Source organism: Sceloporus occidentalis, unplaced genomic scaffold (genome assembly GCF_023333645.1).
Source record: "Sceloporus occidentalis isolate IW3139 unplaced genomic scaffold, rSceOcc1.0.p SCAF_4, whole genome shotgun sequence".
Lineage (NCBI taxonomy): Eukaryota > Metazoa > Chordata > Lepidosauria > Squamata > Phrynosomatidae > Sceloporus > Sceloporus occidentalis.
Genome location: NW_028316984.1, coordinates 47,836,571 through 47,856,111, shown reverse-complemented (window position 1 = coordinate 47,856,111; position 19,541 = coordinate 47,836,571). Strand labels below are relative to the sequence as shown.

Here is a 19,541-nt window from a genome sequence, read left to right as displayed (position 1 = left end):
ACAGTGTTGACACATCTAAGCTGCGGGCATGTCTGGCAGCTGAACTGTCCTCTCTTTAATAATGCCTGCCAATCACACAGATGACAGGGTGAAAGACCTCTGTGTCTGCAAGATGCAAGAAGGGAAGTTGCCCCAAGATGCTCTCTAATTGGCTACCCTGTGCAGGAGGTTCCTGGCTTTTTCTAAATGAGCCTTTTCAATGTTGGCTAGTGCTAAGAAAAGACATAATTCAATTAGCATGTGTGCAGATTGTATCTTATATTGCCTAGAAACATCTAATTTACTCCGTAACAAGCTGGTTTTCAGTAGTGTGCCATTCGCCTCTCTTTTTGGAAAGCCATTGGTTTCTCTCCTATTTTAGCCACACTGACTTGGAAATGAAAATTTAAAAACTTGATTATCAGCATTTTGTTGTTTTAAAAAAGTACAGAAATCTGAAAGATAAGCACATTGTACAAGTAGTTAGTGTTCTTGCATGAGAGCTAATATTGCGTGTATGCTAGTGCTCCCCTTAAGTCCCTGTTCTGTTCCCAACTTTTTCATATTGAGAGAAAAGGTCTCAAGGAGGGCTTCTGCTTCTGTTTGTTTGAAGACATGTAAAATTTGTCATGCAGTCAGGAACCTGGCTTTATTAGGTTGCACTCCTGCACTGTGTAGCCAATTCCTAATTATGTGGGATTCATGATTATGTGGAGGCTCTAAACATGTTCCAGTAAGAGTCTCCCTGCTCAACATACATGGGATACTAAGGGACTGAGCAGGTGGGTATATTGGACCTCCTTGTACACTCACACACCTTCCACACTTGTCCTCCACATGTGAGTTGGGCTAAATAGTGAACTGCTTGTGAACAAAATCTTGTCCAGAGTGTGACTTAGGCTCTGAACAGACCAGCAATAAATGCCGGCATTGGGGCAGAGTGGGGGTAGGGCGACTGAATGCCATGTGCCCTTACTCTGCTCCCTTGCCAGCATGATGCCATGCACCTCACTGCACAGCAGGAGGCATTATGGGGCTCCCTTGGTGCAGCATGTACACATACTGTGCCAAAGGAGTGCCAAAAAACTGCTCTTTCTGCAGTGCTCTTTCCGCAGTGTAAAAAGAAGCCACTTTTTGAGGCTTCTTTTGGTGCCACAGACCTGCCGGTTTGGGGGTGTGGCATGCAGTTATTGCTGCCCCTCAGGGGCCGTCTGTAAAATCCCCTAGTCCTCCTTACTTTCCCTCTTTCCTTCCTCATGTCCCTCTAACTGGTGTTTCCCAATACAAGTTTTTCTGGGCATCATCTTATTCTTGTTATGACCACATGGTTTCCTGTAAAGACATCACATTGTGAAACTCCACAAAGCGCCATTTTTTATGAGCATGATATTTCCTCTAAAAGTGTCACATTCTGAAACTCAAAAAGCGGTCAGATAAAGGAAGTCTGTGCAAAAAATTGCACCAAATCTGGAAAAAGAAGCTAGCCTCATTAAACCAATGAGCTATATAGGCTGCAGAATTTGATTTTGGTTCAGGGTACGAGAATTTTTTTCTACTACTGAGCAAAAGGTCACCAGTTCTCTCAAGTTTGGGAGCAGGAGAAAGAATGGCAGGAGACTGCATGCTGGGTAAAAGACATTTTATTTATTTTTTATTTTTAATATCTCTATTAGATTTTTTATATTAAAAAGAAATAACATGTCAACATACAACATGTAAAAGACATTTTAGTGTGCTTTTAAACCATCAATAACTGAAGCCCTCTGGACAGTGTACAAGGTTTTTCTCAAGGAATGGGGTGGAGGATGACAGCAAATAGACAAGGACATCTGTTCTGAGTAGGTGGCACCAGCAAATACTTTATTCTGCCTTGGCTTGGTTATTAAGTTAAATCACTCCTGTCCTGTTTTGAGTTAATTATGGCTAGCAATACTGTTTTGTATTGTATAAAATGCATTACACGGGTATATTTTGTTGTCTTATGTGACCTGGAATGCAAATAAATTTAATTGACATTTAATGTATACAAGCTACTCAACACTTTGGAGGTACAAGGTGTAATTTATCATGGCATAAATGGTAAGTAAACATTTTTTATTTGCATAAATATTCACCCCCTCTCCCCAAGTCAGTACTGGGTAGAAACACCTTTGGATGCAATTACAGCTGTGAGCCTCCTTGGGTAAGTATCTATCATTTATAAGTACATCCATGTGGATGGTGCTGGTTTTGCTTATACTTCAGGGCAGAATTGCTCCTGCCCAGTGAGACTGGATAGGGAGCATTGGTGAACAGCCATTTGCATGGGTGAACGTTTGTGCAAATAACAAGTGCCAGTTTGTTAGCTTTTGTGTCGCAATAAAAATATGTGGCAGCTTCACATAAAGTGGTAGCAATGCCAGTTAAATTCATTTTAATTCCAGGTTGTAATATAACAAAATGTGACAAAGTCAAAGGGTGAAGGTGAATATTTCTACAATACATCCTACACAGACACAACCGAACATCTCACCTTTCTGGTTGGTGACTGTTTCATAAGACAGAGAGATATGTAATTTTCAGCCCCCTCCCCCCCATTTTAAGTTGTGAGACCTAAGATGAATCTGGATAAACACTGCATTAGAATCTGGATCCTAGCCCAATTTATTGTTGTTTTTATGTACCTTCAAGTTGTTTCCAACTTATGGTGACCCTAAGGTGGACTTAACCCAGGGTTTTCTTGGTAATATTTTTTCAGAGAAAATTTATCTTTGCCTTTATCTGAGGCTGAGGGAATGTGACTTGTCCTGCATTACTCAGTGGGCTTCCATGGTTTAGTGGGGATTCAAACCCTGGTCTTCAGAGTCATAATTCCACCAAACCACTAAAGCACCCTGGCTCTCAGGCCAGTTCACGGACACTATAAAATCCTTGATCTGAATGTCCTCGGAGTCTTGGCAATATAGAAGATATAGTGTAATAATGAAAGTGATCAGCTCAGTAGTTCCTGTTTCCAGTTCAGATGAACATGCTGAATAGAGAGAGCTGTAGCTTTATTGGTTACATCAAGCCATACATTACTTCCTTCAGACAGCCACTTCATATATGGGAGGCACTTACTGTGGAGGATTTCCCAGTGGCTTAAAAATGTCTCCCTGAGGTATTTTGAGGCTCAGCGGCAGTGAAAATGATATAATTGCCATTGTATTTCCTGTAAAAAGAATGACAGACTTCCTATGCTTTTACTGATTCTATGGGAGTAAGTAGGAATATAGAATCTTTTTCCCTCAGAGAGTGTTTGCTCACTGTCTAGTTCAGATAACATTGTTATAGGTTCCTCAGCACAGTTTGAAGCATTTCTACTCAAAAGAAAGTCCCACTGCAACTGGAGTTGCTTACTCCAAGGTAAATATTACAGACCCAGTCAGGTTTCTGTGACCTGTTCTTCATCGATAAAAGAGGACAATATCAATTGCTATATTTAAGAATGGTAATGTAGGAAAATAGTAGGCATGAGTTGGAGCTTCATAGATCCCTTTAATGACACTGAAATGTGCATGAAGTTTCCACCTGTCTCCCATGTCTATCTACCACTATCATCTTCTATACCAAGAGAAACTAGCAAGGTATCATATTCAGTATACACCATCAAAAACGAAGACATGACATCTGTGCCAGTTCACTGTCTGACATGGCAGAGCCAGCAGAGTTGTAGCTTGCAAACATGAAGTCTGGTTTCTGAAAGAATATTTCCAAATGCTTTTTAAATAGCATAATGCCCTCCTATTTACTCCTGTCACTATGTAAGAATGTGGAAAAATATACTTCAAACTAACCCAAAGAATTCACATATAGCTCTACTAAAAGATGTACAGTATAGCAAAGCTAGGTTAGTAAAATGTAGAATCAAGTAGTCCTTGGGGATCATTTTGTGAAAAATTGTCACTCTTTTTTATCCTCCCTTCTTTGAAAACAAAGAGATCCTGCAGAGTGTGAGGAACGTGGTGGTGGAGAGATAAGAAATAGGTTTGCTGAGAAAAAAAAAATCAACCATTCTCTTAATGTACATATGCCCATGAGCTAGGTTGTTTCAAAGGCTGGACATCTCACAACAAAAGCAGCACATCCACCACTCCTACCTGGGAATCCTCCAAGTGTATGAAAAAGTTATAATTTCTAATTGTGTCTGGAATCGAATGTTCTTAACATATGATAATTTTTCACCAGCAAGGATACTTTAATTTAAGTAGGGTGACAGTTCATAAAAACTGTAGACAATCATTGCTAACATATAAAAGAATCTGGAGCCCCAGTCTAATTCCATGTCACAAAATGTCCTATTGTTGTGAATTACTTGCACAAATTCTGCCACAGTGTGTTGTCTCTGTAGTCTTAGCACAGAAATAAGTTATTCAGTTAGGCAAAGATTATTGGTTTCCTTTAGACCATGACTTGGAAAGCCTAATATACCATCCAGTCATAAATAGGCTATATGAGAGTAGTGTGTTAGTGTGGTATTTGTGAATGAGAAAGAAGCAGGAAGAGGGTGCTGAGAGAGGGCTTGAGACTGAGAAGTGAGCTTGTCTTATTTTGTGGCCTTGCATTTGAAGCAGTGTGCTGAATAATTAAGGTACTTGGCAATGACCCACTGTACACCAGCTAATTAGTATAATAAGTATTAGAGGTGGATTAGAGCCTCTAATAATGACACAGCTAGCGTACATCATGGAATACATACCTAGTGTTAAGATTTTTATTTGCCAACTCAAATTTAAATAAATTTCCCAGAGAAAGCTTTTTGTTAAGCTTTAAAAATGACTCAGGCTCACACAGTCCTAAGAACAAGAACAGGCAGTTAAAATGAGTTTGCAGTAATTAATGATTTTTGAACAGAGAAGCATTTTGAACCAGGGACTTCACAGTTTATATTTTCATCCTTGTCCTAGTCGAAGGCTCAGTCCTTCTTTCATATCTTAACAACTTAATCCTTTTCTCTTTGCAGAGTCACCTGGTGTCTGTAGAAGCTTCTGAATGTAAACCCTTACAGATGCACAAGTCTCTTCCCAGCAGAGAAAATCAACTACAGGCCCTGCAACAGACATGTGAATTTGACATTCTTGTCATAGGTGGAGGTGCTACTGGAAGTGGTTGTGCCTTAGATGCCGTCTCAAGAGGTGAGTCCTGCTAATATATATACCTACAGCACCATGGATGACCATTCCTTCTCCCCTGTCCACTGAGATCTGAATGTGTTTCAGATGGAGATAAAGCCATCCAATAAATTAGGCTTTAAAGTAAGTTACTGTTGTAGCCAAAGAGCCTGTATTCTTGGTCAGCATCCACATTATTCTTTCTTAACTGAACAAGTATAGAATTTAATGTCCTCGTTCCTTCCTTGTATATCACCTGCTTTCAGATTCCTGTTCTTCCATCCAAAATCTTCCTTGTCCTTTTGTTTATTCATCTTGGGATGGAATAGGCACTTGTGAACCTAGAGACTTTTGGAATACTGGCTTGAATTAAGAAGTAGACTGTTACAAGCAGCAAAACCTAATGAAAGTCAAGCTGATTTGTGTTGTCTTGGTATCCCTGAACCATATGTTTTAAACACGAAAGGTGCAGCAAAGTACTTTTTGTCAGAGGCAGAGAAGATCATAGATTAGAAAAAATAGTTTTGCTTTAAATATTCTTACTTTCTTCTGTTTCCTCAAACCTGAGCTCATTCCTTGTAGAATTCTGTAGGATTTTTTCTTCTTCTTAAGTGAAACAATAAAAATAAAATTCTGGTTGAAATCCTCAAATAACCTGTTCTCCAAAACAAAGATTTTGTCTTGTCTTCTAATCTGTCTTGTGGCCACTTTTGTGAAACATAGTAGTGAGAGCCTATAGCATTGTGGTACACTGGGCCCTTGCTAGCTACGGATTTGGTATGCATGGTTTTCTGCATCCCTGGATTGAAATTAAGAAACATTTAATTTTTTTAAACCTGTGATTGATGGCTGCCAGGCTGAGAAGCAGTGTCAGGGCAGGGAGGACGGCTTCAACAGGAAGCTCCAGGCACCAGGGACACATTTTTCTTGCTTCTACTGTGATTTGGCTTGGCAGGGCAACTAGCATGTTCCCAGGAAGCAGGAAGAATGGAGGCATGGTGTTGGGAAAGGGCTTACCTCTCCCTCCCTCCTTGCTGATTGAAATCAATCCTATGCAGGAGTTAACTAAGGCAGGCAGAAGCAGCAAGTGCCTGACTCTGTGAGACTGGGTTTGCTGATGCTGCCTTACACTCCCTTGCTGCTTTTGACTGTCTTATTTAACTCCTCCTGGGAATGATTTCACTGAGACACACAGTGGAAAATGGGGGAATGGAAGGAATCATCAACAAGCCCATCCTCCCAGAGTGAAGCCTGCCTTAGTTAACATCTCCTGGGATTGATTTCAATCAGAGGGGGGGGGGGGGGCAAGCCTTCCAACATCTCCCTGCTTCCTGGGAACACACCAGCTGCCCCTTTTGAGTGAAATCGTAGCAGAAGCAAGAAGAAAGTGTCCCTGGTTCCTAGAGCTTCCTATCTAAGCCTCCCTTACTGCTGTGAGTCTGCTTCTCAGTCTGGCTACTGTCAGTCATAGGTAACTTTAAAATCTAAATTCTGACTTCAGCATCTGTGTTTTTTAAAAAAAAAAATCTGCCAGGGGTCCTGGAACCAAACCCCTGCAGATACGGAGGGCCCACTGTATTTTTGATCGTGGAATCAAATACATACTGGACTATAGGTTGATCTCATGTAGAAGTCAAAGGCAGGTTTGGGTGACAAAATTATGGATAACTTGAGGGTAAAACTTAGGGCTATGTAATAAAGGATATAAAAGATGAAGCGAAGGAAAACAATGCCAAAAAATATACAAAATTCCAGCAGGCATAACTATTGGTGCTCACTCTAAAGGCCTGATGAAGAAGGAAGTGCACTAAACAGTGGCTGTGATGTGTAGACGAGGCAACCAGGCAGAGTAAGAAAACATGCACATGTCAAAAAGGATGTAAAGGCAAGAGTTAAGGTACAGTATTAACTCTTATATAAAAATAGATCCAACCCCTTCTCTGTGCAGATTGGTGAAAGTGAAGAGTTTAGTCCATCCCAGGAGAATCTAAAAGAAGCATCAACCTCCTCTACTTTCTTGGTACTCCTTTGAGGGGAAGTGGCAACAAGCTACTGCCACCACTATTTTCCCACTCAGTCATTTAAAAAGGCCAGACTTAATAACAATGTGGAGAGAGAAGAAGGGGTTGGTGCTTCTTTTAGGTTTCTCCAGAATGGACTAAGCTCTCACCTTTCACCACTCTACTTAGAGAAGGGGATAATTCCTTTTTTGATAAGCGTTAAGGTATAGTATGTGCATTGAACTGTGGATAAGTTGTCCCAGTTTTTGGGGGGTCAGTTTTTAAACTAAAATTTCTAGGTATATACATGAATATATACTGTAAGCAGGGTCCACCCTGGTTATTACTTGGAGACTGCCACTGAATACCAGGTACTGAAGACTATGGCCCTGTACAGACTGGCAAAAAGCGCCAGCCTGTGGGCAAAGTCATGGTACAGTGACTGCATGCTCAATGCTGTGACCCCGTTGCCAGGGTACCATTTTGGCATGTGCCCATTTACATGGGACATGATGATGCCACTGTGGCACAGTGCCCAAATGGTGCAGCGTGGAAGAGGCGTCATAATGGCGCACTGCCACACCTCTCCCTTCCAGAGAGCCACTTGTGCCAGCTTCTTTTTGCTCCTTCCAGGGAGTGGATCGGTGCTGCTGCGTGCGGTTGCTGTGGCACCAATCTGGGGCTAAAAGGGGCGGCTGCTTGCTGCCCATCTGTATAGCCCCTATGGTTCAGAGGAAGGATTGAGCAAAACCACCTCTGAGTTTCCTTGCCCAAGAAATCCCATGAAATTCATTGGGTCACCATAAGTTGACAGGTGACTTAAAGACACACACACTCCTCTCCTTGGAACTCCTTGTGCTTCTTTCCCTGTTAATCTTATTTGTTGGTGTTACTTGCTGTTAGGCTGATAAGTAGCTGGAAAGGAAATGCACAAGGTTTAATATTGCTTGTTAGCAACGTAATAGGGGCAGTCATTGTTACCAGTCTGCATTTCATTGTACTTCAATTCCTCAGCTACTCTGAGAGTGGGGCATCTGCAAACAGGGAGATCCAGTCTGTCTTGTGGCTCCTTGGAAACAACTTGGGGCAGGACATTGATATTGCAGGCAAATACAGCTTTATAACTATTTATGGTTGGGAATGTTGATCTGTGTCAAAGTTGGTAGAACTGTACAAGAAAACAATGTTTATGCTGATCTATAGTAATCCTTGTATTTCCCCCCCTGTATATGTTGATTGTATCAGTAGCTTTCTGAAGTGTAAAATCATCATAGCATTTGGTTAATGAATTGTGTATTGTTGCTCTTCATTCACGGGATTTGCTCTCGTAATAAGTTTGATGCTTCACTTAACAAATTCTGCTTTCTCTGTTTGATACGTTTTTGCCAAATTATTCCTGATTGTATCCATTAATCTTCAGTCACATTTGACAAAAAATAAATTGCTCTGATCTTCTAAAGTTACTAGGAATAATTAGATTTTTTTTTTTTTTGAGGACATGAAAGTTTAGGGAGTCCAAGAAAGGCTAATGTGCTTGTTTACAATAGACTTTCACCATAAAGCACTGCAAAATCTATAAGGCAATGCCGTCTAAAGGAGAACAGAGGCTATTGATCACCTGTGTTTTTTCTTCCTTAGATATGAATAGTCATATTGTTCTCCAGCATCCTCTGTTAGAATCTCTTTGTACCTGTTCTCTTTCTTTCTCCCTGTTTCCTTGTTTAAACATGTTTGTTTGGAAAATTGCCATATGGAGAAAGCATTGTCTATTGTGATATTTACAGGGAATACTACTTAATTTTGTTTTAAAGACTTCTCCGTAACTTCAGAGATTACTCTGTAGCTATGATTTACCTCCCTCCCACAAAGAGATTACCATTTCCAGTCTTCTAGGTACTTATCTTAATTGGATTTATTTTGTGAATTACTACATTTTATGGAACAGATAAGTAATGGTTTATGTTTGGGTGTCTGTGGCTGATGATCATCTCCTGATAATTCTGTTATTTCACACTGTAATTACTCAAGATTCAGAGAGAAAGAGAGGGAGACATAATACATAAATACATATATAGAATTGAGAAGACACTTCTATTAGGTAACAACTTAATTGTTTTCTTCATCACTTTCTTGTATTTTATTGTATGTCAGGTTTGTTGAGCATGCGAATAATATAGTATCAACAGGTTACATTTTGTGCTTTCTGAGTATTTGTATTGTCTTCTCTGATCCACTACATCTAATTATTATGATTACTATTAATCTAGAACAGTTTAGTCAAAATGGTCCCAGAGCAACTGCCACACAGTCAGTGAAAAAATATAATCCCTGCCTACAGGTTTAAACAATCTGAAAGGCATAATACAAAAGCAAAAAGGAATGGGAAGGAATAAGGGAAAAAGTTATTTGTTCAACAGGGAAGATGGAATGGCTATGTGATTCCTACCTTATCACCCCTTTGGTAACAACTCACACTCCAGCATTCTCTTGTTCAGCTGCATGTCTCAAAAGGATGATGACAATAGTCATTCACCATCAGTTCTCCCTAGGAATTAATTAGGCAAATCAAAGGATACAGTCTGTGAATATGGAAATTTCACTTTCTGCTAGCCCACATGTTGAACATGCTACATGTTCAAAGAGCAACATACCAATTTTGAAATTGCAGTGTGTGACTTAATTTTGTCCCCTTGGTGCGTTACAGAGGGGCCTAAGAGGTGCCGTCCTTGCGCCGCGATTACATGCGAGGGGCGGTGCTTCCGGACGTGCCTTGCCCCTCGCGCATAACCGATACGTCAAGATAGCGGCGCCCTATACAGATGGGCGCTGCCATCTTGACGTAGCGGACGCTCTGCATCCGCACGTCCCAACCCGGAAGAGACGTCGTGAGTGCGCGCTTTGGCACTTGCGACATCTCTTCCGGGTTGCCGGAAGGAGCGCGATTTTCGCGCTCCTTTTTTGCAGCGCGGAGGAGTTGTGCGGTTTGGCTGCTGCGGCTCCTCCACGCTGCAACCGGCAGCAGCCTGAGACCGCCCCTTTTGGGCGGTCTGTAACGGGCCCTTGTTTTAATTTTGTCCCCTTGAGATTTTTATAAGACTAGGTCAAATGTGACAACATGGGAGATCTGTGATCAGATATCCTGACTTCTTTATTTGCTTGATCTGTTGAAGGGATGGTTTGTTTGGATCAGTGCTGTAGTATTGGCAGAGAAAGACAGTGATGCAAGACCTCCTCTCCATGCCTTGAGGTTACCTTGTACCTCTTCACTATTAGAAAGCCCCTCATCAATGATACCTGCCCAGCATCCACTCTTTATACACTTTTCCTAAATGTATATGAGTTGGGTCCCATGTATCTTCCTCTTATAGATTTAATATCTTCAGTAGTGTGTTTGTATGTGCCTATATGGTTTTGAATTCACTCAGGCAGAGGCTTCTGTTGTAACAAATAAACACTGACTTTATTGAGTAACATTTAGCAGGAATGTAGCTTAGGTAGAATAGTTCCAAAGGTGGTAGTTGCGGGCATTCCCCCATTTCCTCTTTACAATATCTAATACACTTTCTCTCCCAGTCCATATCCTTCTCTCAGTTCAGTTTCCTTCAACTCCTTGCAACTCTCTTAACTCTTAAACTCCCCCTCAATTGCTACTCAACTAACACTCGCTTGAATTGCTCCTGCACTGGACTGACTCCTCCCTTTGTAATCTACTCCTTCCCCTGATGCCCCTCCCTCACGGTCAGACTGAACCAGGATTGGCTGTTAGGAAACCAAGTCTGCCCAGTGACTCCATCACAATGACCCTTTCTTTCTGTGGGCATTTTCCCAATTGAATTCCCTCCCCATTGTTAACCATGATAAAAGGAAGGGGCAGATTGTCCTCCCTCCCTTGCAGCAGCAGCAGCAGCAGCAGCAGCTGCAGCAACAACAACAGCAACAACAACAATAATATTTCTTACCTGCCTCTCTCCATGGATTGAGGAGGGGAACAATAATAATTAACAAAGAACACCAGTTAAACCACATCAGTTAAAATACACATCAGTTTAAAAGGACAAGTACGTTATAGACATATTAAAACAATCCACATTTAAAATTCACAATTTAAAAATCATCTGGATAAGCCTGCTGGAAGAGACTGGTCTTCAATGCTGTGTTGAATTCAGACAGCATATTCAGTGGTCAAATCTCTTCTGCCAGATCATTCCAGAGTCTAGGGGCAATTGAAGAAAAAGTCCTCTGGCTGACAGTTGCCAACCTAGTCCTGGCTGCCTGGAGTGAATGTCCACCAGAGGACCTGTGTGTATGGGTTGGATTAAATGGGAGGAGGTGATCCTGTACGTAACCTAGACCCAAACCATGTAGGGCTTTAAAGATACTAACCGATACTTTGTACCTTGCCTAGAAAATAATTGGCAGCCAGTGGAGTGATTTTAATATTGGTGTAATGTGCTCACTCCTGGATGTTCCAATAATCAACCTGGCTGCCATGTTTTGAAGTAGCTGAAGTTTCTGAACTTGATACAGAAGTACCTCGATGTGCTTATAGGAGCTCTAGGAGAGGAAATTAAAATAAGAAATGGGCAAAGGATAAAAAATACTCCTTCCAGTACAGTACTGTAGTCCTAATGTAAATAATCTTGGTTGTCACTGTTTTAAGAGACACCAGGAGGTAATGATCCTGGATCTTCCATGTTAGGTGTGACTCTTAGGTGTCTAGGAATTTGGCCATTAATCTTAAAGTTGTAATTCTTTATTCAAGAGTGTTACAGGAATGTCTATGGTGTGGAAGTCTGAACTGATAACATTGATGTGAAAGTACTGGGTTATTAAAAAAGAATAGTGCAAAAATAAAACTACTTCTTCGTGGTCTCTGCGAATCATACAAATGGGTTTCACTGCGCCTGCGCAGTGCTGCTCGGAAACTTCTGGAATCACTGGGCAAAGTTTACTTTGCAACATATAGAAACTTTTTGGCGGTAACTCCGCCCACCCGTTATAAGGCCCCTGCCTTCCCGCTCTTTTCCCCGGTTCCTTTTTTCCGCCATGCTAGCTGCTTCAGGGAACTTTCGCTTGCTTCGCTTGCTTGGAATCGCTTTCGTTTTTGACCTCGGACTGTACTCTTGACCATTCTTTGTCTCCCACCCCTGGTAACTTCGAATCTTCGGACTGTTTATCTTGTTCTCTGGATTCTCCTTTGGCTGTGTCGTCCTCTCAGGATGCCTGCACCCTTCAAAAAGTGTGACATCTGCGGGGGAAAGGTGCCCGTCTAGGACCCGCACTCTTCCTGTCTTCTGTGCCTCGGCAAAGACCATGACGCCAAGGCCTGCCCGCTTTGCAGGTCCCTCTCCTCTCAGGCCCGGAAAAACCGTGAGTCCCGGCTCACCTCGGCGATCGCCCTGGGCAAGGTACAAGAGGGAGGTTCCCGCTCTTCATCCGTCCCGCCTTCTGCGCCCCCGGCTTCATCTTCCAGGGCCAGCGTGTCCAGCGTGACATCCGTCAGGGCCACCGTTTCCAGCGTGGTGTGTGTCCCGGCCGGGACATTCCCTCCCGCCACCTCCGATGTGGCCTGTGGCTCCAAACCGTCCAGTGCCACTGACGAACCCTCCAAGCGCTCCCATAAGGCTGTGGGGACCGAGGGCATCGAGCCGTCGTCCAAATCTGCGAGAAAATCGGACGGCTCGCACGCGAGGAAGGGGACCGGAGCGGAGGCCCTACTCGCGTCGCCTTCATCATCCAAGGTGTCCCATCACTCCTCCAAGCCGAGGGAATCGGCTTCGGTTTCGGGAGCGACCCATGCCCCATCTTCGGAAAGGTCCCCAAGGCCTTCCTCATCGGGAGCGGCTGCTGTCCTCCTGGACCTCCTGGAAAATCCATTCTTCCCGTTGGAAGAGACCCCGAGACCGGGAAAGAAAAGGCGCCATGACAAGTCGGGCCGTGACCCTGCCTCTAAGACAGGGGTAGGCAACCTTTTTGAGCCGGGGGCCGGGTTGGTGTCCCTCAGGCGACTGGGGGGCCGAAGCCGGGGGGTGGAGCTTCAACCCTCCGGGGCGGGGCCATGTGCGGGGGGTGGAGCTTCCACCCTCCGGGGCGGGGCCGTGTGCCGGGGGCGGAGCTTCCACCCTCCGGGGCGGGGCTGCGTACCGGGGGCGGAGCCTCCACCCTCCGGGGGCCAGGCCTCCCCACCTTTGCTGGCCCCTGACGGGGCCCCAGGCCCCGTCAGAGACCGGCAAAAAAGCTGGTGGGGGCCACCAGCGCTGGAGGGCCCCCTGGAGGGCCCCAGCGACAGCACCGGGCCTCCCAGAGGCCCCCTGCCGTCCCTCGGAGCCCTCCTGGAGGGCCCCAGGGATGGCAAAGGGCCCTCCAGAGGCCCCCTGCCGCCCTCGGAGCCCTCCTGGAGGGCCCCAGGGACGGCAGCAGGCCCCCCAGAGGCCCCCTGCCGCCCTCGGAGCCCTCCTGGAGGGCCCCAGGGACGGCAGCGGGCCCCCCAGACGCCCCCTGCCGCCCTCGGAGCCCTCCTGGAGGGCCCCAGGGACGGCAGCAGGCCCCCTGCCGCCCTTGGAGCCCTCCTGGAGGGCCCCAGGGACGGCAAAGGGCCCCCCAGAGGCCCCCTGCCGCCCTCGGAGCCCTCCTGGAGGGTCCCAGAGACGGCAAAGGGCCCCCCAGAGGCCCCCTGCCGCCCTCGGAGCCCTCCTGGAGGGCCCCAGGGATGGCAGCAGGCCCCCTGCCGCCCTCGGAGCCCTCCTGGAGGGCCCCAGGGACTGCAAAGGGTCCCCCAGAGACCCCCTGCCGCCCTCGGAGCCCTCCTGGAGGGCCCCAGGGATGGCAAAGGGCTCCCCAGAGGCCCCCTGCCGCCCTCGGAGCCCTCCTGGAGGGTCCCAGAGACGGCAAAGGGCCCCCCAGAGGCCCCCTGCCGCCCTCGGAGCCCTCCTGGAGGGTCCCAGAGACGGCAAAGGGCCCCCCAGAGGCCCCCTGCCGCCCTCGGAGCCCTCCTGGAGGGCCCCAGGGACGGCAGCAGGCCCCCCAGAGGCCCCCTGTCGCCCTCGGAGCCCTCCTGGAGGGCCCCAGGGACGGCAGCGGGCCCCCCAGACGCCCCCTGCCGCCCTCGGAGCCCTCCTGGAGGGCCCCAAGGACGGCAAAGGGTTCCCCCAGAGGCCCCCTGCCGCCCTCGGAGCCCTCCTGGAGGGCCCCAGGGACGGCAGCAGGCCCCCTGCCGCCCTCGGAGCCCTCCTGGAGGGTCCCAGAGACGGCAAAGGGCCCCCCAGAGGCCCCCTGCCGCCCTCGGAGCCCTCCTGGAGGGCCCCAGGGACGGCAGCAGGCCCCCCAGAGGCCCCCTGCCGCCCTCGGAGCCCTCCTGGAGGGCCCCAGGGACGGCAGCGGGCCCCCCAGACGCCCCCTGCCGCCCTCGGAGCCCTCCTGGAGGGCCCCAAGGACGGCAAAGGGTTCCCCCAGAGGCCCCCTGCCGCCCTCGGAGCCCTCCTGGAGGGCCCCAGGGACGGCAGCAGGCCCCCTGCCGCCCTCGGAGCCCTCCTGGAGGGTCCCAGAGACGGCAAAGGGCCCCCCAGAGGCCCCCTGCCGCCCTCGGAGCCCTCCTGGAGGGCCCCAGGGACGGCAGCGGGCCCCCCAGACGCCCCCTGCCGCCCTCGGAGCCCTCCTGGAGGGCCCCAAGGACGGCAAAGGGTTCCCCCAGAGGCCCCCTGCCGCCCTCGGAGCCCTCCTGGAGGGCCCCAGGGACGGCAGCAGGCCCCCTGCCGCCCTCGGAGCCCTCCTGGAGGGTCCCAGAGACGGCAAAGGGCCCCCCAGAGGCCCCCTGCCGCCCTCAGAGCCCTCCTGGAGGGCCCCAGGGATGGCAGCAGGCCCCCTGCCGCCCTCGGAGCCCTCCTGGAGGGCCCCAGGGACTGCAAAGGGTCCCCCAGAGACCCCCTGCCGCCCTCAGAGCCCTCCTGGAGGGCCCCAGGGACGGCAAAGGGCCCCCCAGAGGCCCCCTGCCGCCCTCGGAGCCCTCCTGGAGGGTCCCAGAGATGGCAAAGGGCCCCCCAGAGGCCCCCTGCCGCCCTCGGAGCCCTCCTGGAGAGCCCCAGGGACGGCAGCAGGCCCCCTGCCGCCCTCGGAGCCCTCCTGGAGGGCCCCAGGGACGGAAAAGGGTCCCCCAGAGGCCCCCTGCCGCCCTCGGAGCCCTCCTGGAGGGCCCCAGGGACGGCAGCAGGCCCCCTGCCGCCCTCGGAGCCCTCCTGGAGGGCCCCAGGGACGGCAGCGGGCCACCCAGAGGCCCCCTGCCGCCCTCGGAGCCCTCCTGGAGGGCCCCAGGGATGGCAGCGGGCCACCCAGAGGCCCCCTGCCGCCCTCGGAGCCCTCCTGGAGGGCCCCAGGGACGGCAGCGGGCCTCCCAGAGGCCCGCTGCCGCCTTCGGAGCCCTCCTGGAGGGCCCCAGGGACGGCAGCGGGCCTCTCAAAGGCCCGCCGCCGCTGCCGCCGCGGCTGCCCATCGCGGCTTTTCGCCGCTCTGGGCGCCGCCATTTTGGGTGAAAAAATGGCGGCGCCCATAGCCCGAGAGGCCGCTCTGGGCGCCGCCATTTTTTCAGCTAAAATGGCCGCGAAGTCTCGCGCGACCTCGAGGGAGGTCGCGCGAGACTTCGCCGCCATTTTGCCGCCCAAAATGGCGGCGCCCAGAGCGGCGAAACGCCGCGACGGGCGGCCGCCGCGGCGGCGGCGGCGGCGGCAAGGGGAGGCAGGGGCCGGTCGCCAGGCCTCCGCGGGCCGCATCCGGCCCGCGGGCCGGAGGTTGCCGACCCCTGCTCTAAGAAGTCTAAGCCTGCCAAGGAGCAAGCCGGGACCGACTTGCCCAAGGCTAAAGACAAGAGGCGTTCCCCCTCTAAGAAGGCCCGCGCTTCCACTCCGGCAGCTCTTGATCCAGAGCCTGCCCCTGAGATCCAACAGACTCCGGTACCGGTCACACCACCGCCTCAGCCCACTATGGACTTCGTCCACGAGACAGGGGACACCGCTCCTGCCCTCCCTTCTGGAGACCTCTCGCTTCCCCATTCCGAGGATGAGGGCGATGGACAACCGCCCCGCCCTCAGGAGGCGCCGGATATGTTCCTGGACACCCAGTCCGGCCGATACTTCATGTCGGTCACGAAGGAGGTGGCACTCAGAGAGTTCACCAGATTGAACCCCCGTCCGGCTGACCCACAGGAGGGCACGTCTGCCAGATCGGTTCCGGTCGTCTCCGTGTTCGAGAGGCCTCCATCTCCGCCTCGCCGGCGCTCCCGCCCTTTGGCTGATCTCACCCCGAGCCGTCCGAGATCCCAAGTCACAGTGGTTGACGTCCTCTCCTCCGACTTGGACTCTGATGACGAGCCCGTGCCCCTATCCGAGGTGCCGTCCGAGGAAGAAGATGTCCTCTCGGTCTCGGCTTCGCCCCAGAGGATGCACAATCCTGAGCCTTCTTCCCCATCGGACGACGTCCGTTCTTTTAGTGAGCATGTCGTGAAGATGGCCAGGGCCCTCGACATCGAGCTTGCTTTCCTGGACGATGATGCTCGGGATCCGGTGGAACGTCGGGTTCATGGACGGGTGCCCACACCTCCTTGCCTTCCCCTGCTACCATCTCTCCAGACCATAGTCCAGAGGTCTTGGGACTCTCCGGCCAACCTGTCGGCCTCGTCCCGCAAGGTGGAGTCTCTCTACAGAGTCGCCCCGGCGAGCTGTCCCTGGTTGGTTGACCACCCCAGGCCCAATTCGGCTATTGTTGAGGGAGCTCAGCACAGCTTCGTGCCGAAGCAGGCTACCTCCCCTGTCGACCGGGAGGCGAAGAAGGTGGATGGCCTGGCCAAGAAGGCCTACTCGGCAGCGGCCCTGGCGGTAAAGGCCATCAATTATACCGCCTGCATGGGGGCATACGTCCAAACCCTCATGGAACGTATCTCCCCTCTCATCCCGGACATCCCGGATGACGTCCAGAGGCAGTTGATCGAGGTCAGAGACGAGACTCACTCCATCGGAAGCTGGCTCATCACCACTTCCAGAAATATGGCTGACTGTGCAGGGAGGGCCATGTCTGCTTCCACGGCACTCAGACGACACGCTTGGTTGAGGGCCTCGGACCTCAACCCTACCGTCAAGGCGGCCATCGAGGACATGCCACTCGATGGAACCGGGCTCTTCCATGCAGAGACTGACGACCGCCTGAACAGGAAGTTCAGGATGAAGGCGGCAGCTAAGAAGCATGGCATGTCCTCTACACCTGCTTCTCCATTTCGGAAGCGTCAGCGCCCATGGCAGCCGCAAAGTCAGTCTCAAGGGACCTTCCCTCGGGATCGACAGTCCCAACAACAGGGCTCCCAGAGACGTCGCTACCCCTCGCAGTCTTCCTCCTCCTCTGGCCGTCGTAACTTCCTGCCTCGGTACCGCAAGTCCCACCGGCAGGACACCGACCAGGGGAAGAAGAGAGCCTGAAGGGAAGCAGCGCACTTCGCCTCTCTTTCACCCCCCTTCTTTCTGGACATTTTGAGGCCCTTTGCTAACACCTGGGCCTCAATAACATCGGACTCGTGGGCTCTTAACATCGTCCGTAGGGGATATGCCCTCGAGTTCGAAGAGCTCCCTCCAACTGGAGCCTTCATGTCCACTCCCCCCTCGGACACCCTTCTCGACGAAGTGCGCACCTTGCTGGAAAAAGGGGCCATCTCCCCTTTACCGCCTGACCAATATCCCAGAGCCTTCTTCTCCAGGTACTTTACGGTACCGAAAGCGGATGGGGGCATCAGACCCATCCTAGACTTGAGACACTTGAATTTGTTCCTGGAATACCGTCGCTTTCGAATGGTAACCTTGGCTTCCATTCTACCTCTGCTCCACCAGGGCCTGTGGTTCGCGACTGTCGACTTGAAGGACGCCTACTTCCACGTCGGGATCCGGGAATCCCACTGGAGATTCCTCGCCTTCGCTGTCGGCTCCACCTCGTACCGCTACAACGTCCTCCCCTTTGGCTTGGCCACGGCTCCACGGGTCTTCACAAAGTGCATGGCACTGGTGGTGGCATACCTTCATCAGAAGGGCTTCATGGTCTTCCCTTACCTGGACGACTGGCTGTTTGCCGCCGAGTCTCCACACGAACTGCAGGAAGCAGTCTCATTCGCCCTGCACCTCTTCAACTCCCTTGGACTGGTCATCAACAGGGAAAAATCCCACTTCACCCCAACCAGGCAGGTCAAGTTCATCGGGGCAATTCTCGACTCCGAAAGATGCTCCGCCTTTCTCCCTCCAGACCGTTTCCAGGCCTTGACTGCGTCGCTCAGACCTTGCATCTCCCACAGAAGGGTGAGGGCCAGAGATGTCCAGGTCGCTTTGGGCCACATGGCATCAACGACGTTTGTCACACCTTGGGCAAGACTTCGCCTCCGACCGCTCCAGTCCTGGTTCCTCTCCACCTTCTCTCTGATGGAGGACCCTCCGTCCAAGTGGCTCACGGTACCGAGACCGGTGGCTGCGTCCCTAAGATGGTGGTTGGACTTCCGCAATGTCGGCGCCGGGATGCCTTTTCATCAGCCCCAATCACAGCTGACTCTGACAACCGACGCATCCCTGGAGGGTTGGGGCGCCCACCTGCTCGACTTGGTCGTCAAGGACAGGTGGTCCGCCCAGGACAAGCTCCTCCACATCAACGCCCTGGAGATGCTGGCAGTGGAGAAGGCATTAAGGGCGTTCGAGTTCGCCGTCACAGGCAAGGTGGTCCTCCTGAGGACGGACAACACCACCGTGATGTATTACATCAACAAACAAGGAGGCACCAGATCCAAGACCCTGCTCGACCTGACGCTCCGCATCTGGGACTGGTGCATCCAAAGACAAATCCTCCTTCAGGCGATTCACCTTCCGGGAGAGGACAACGAGCTGGCAGACCGCCTCAGCAGATCCCCGTCGGTGTGCCACGAGTGGAGGCTCCATCCCGAGACGGTCAGCGACCTCTTCGACCGGTGGGGAACCCCCCGGATCGACCTCTTCGCGACCAGGTGGAACACCCACTGTCCCCAGTTCTGCTCCAGGAAGTCGATGGACGGATCCCTCGGAGACGCATTCGCCTTCCTCTGGACGGGGGAGCTTCTCTACGCGTTCCCTCCGTTCCCTCTCGTCATCAGGGCAGTGTCCAAGATGACAACGGACCGCTCGCATGCGATCCTGATCACCCCGTGGTGGCCGAGACAGCCCTGGTTTGCATCCCTTCTTCACCTTTCCAAGAGATGCTTTCTCCGCCTCGATCCTCGTCCGGACTTACTGTCAATCCAGGACGGACGGATTCTCCACCCGGACATCGAGAGCCTGCCGCTGGTAGCCTGGAGAATACAGCCCTGACTGCCCTGCCAGAGGCGGTGAGGACGGTGATCCTGGCTGCAAGGAAACCTTCCACCCAGCGGTCCTATGCCTCCAAGTGG

At 50.7% G+C, this 19,541-nt stretch overlaps 1 protein-coding gene across 3 annotated transcripts in view; it reads left to right on the top strand.

Moving 5' to 3' along the window:
• GPD2 (glycerol-3-phosphate dehydrogenase 2) overlaps window positions 1-19,541 on the top strand; it is a 136,142-nt gene that overhangs the window by 29,214 nt on the left and 87,387 nt on the right. For all 3 annotated transcript variants that reach the window (XM_089519991.1, XM_089519992.1, XM_089519993.1), the window contains one exon: window positions 4,961-5,132. In XM_089519991.1, the coding sequence (XP_089376117.1) occupies window positions 4,961-5,132 (172 nt within the window). The remainder of the gene's footprint in view (window positions 1-4,960; window positions 5,133-19,541) is intronic.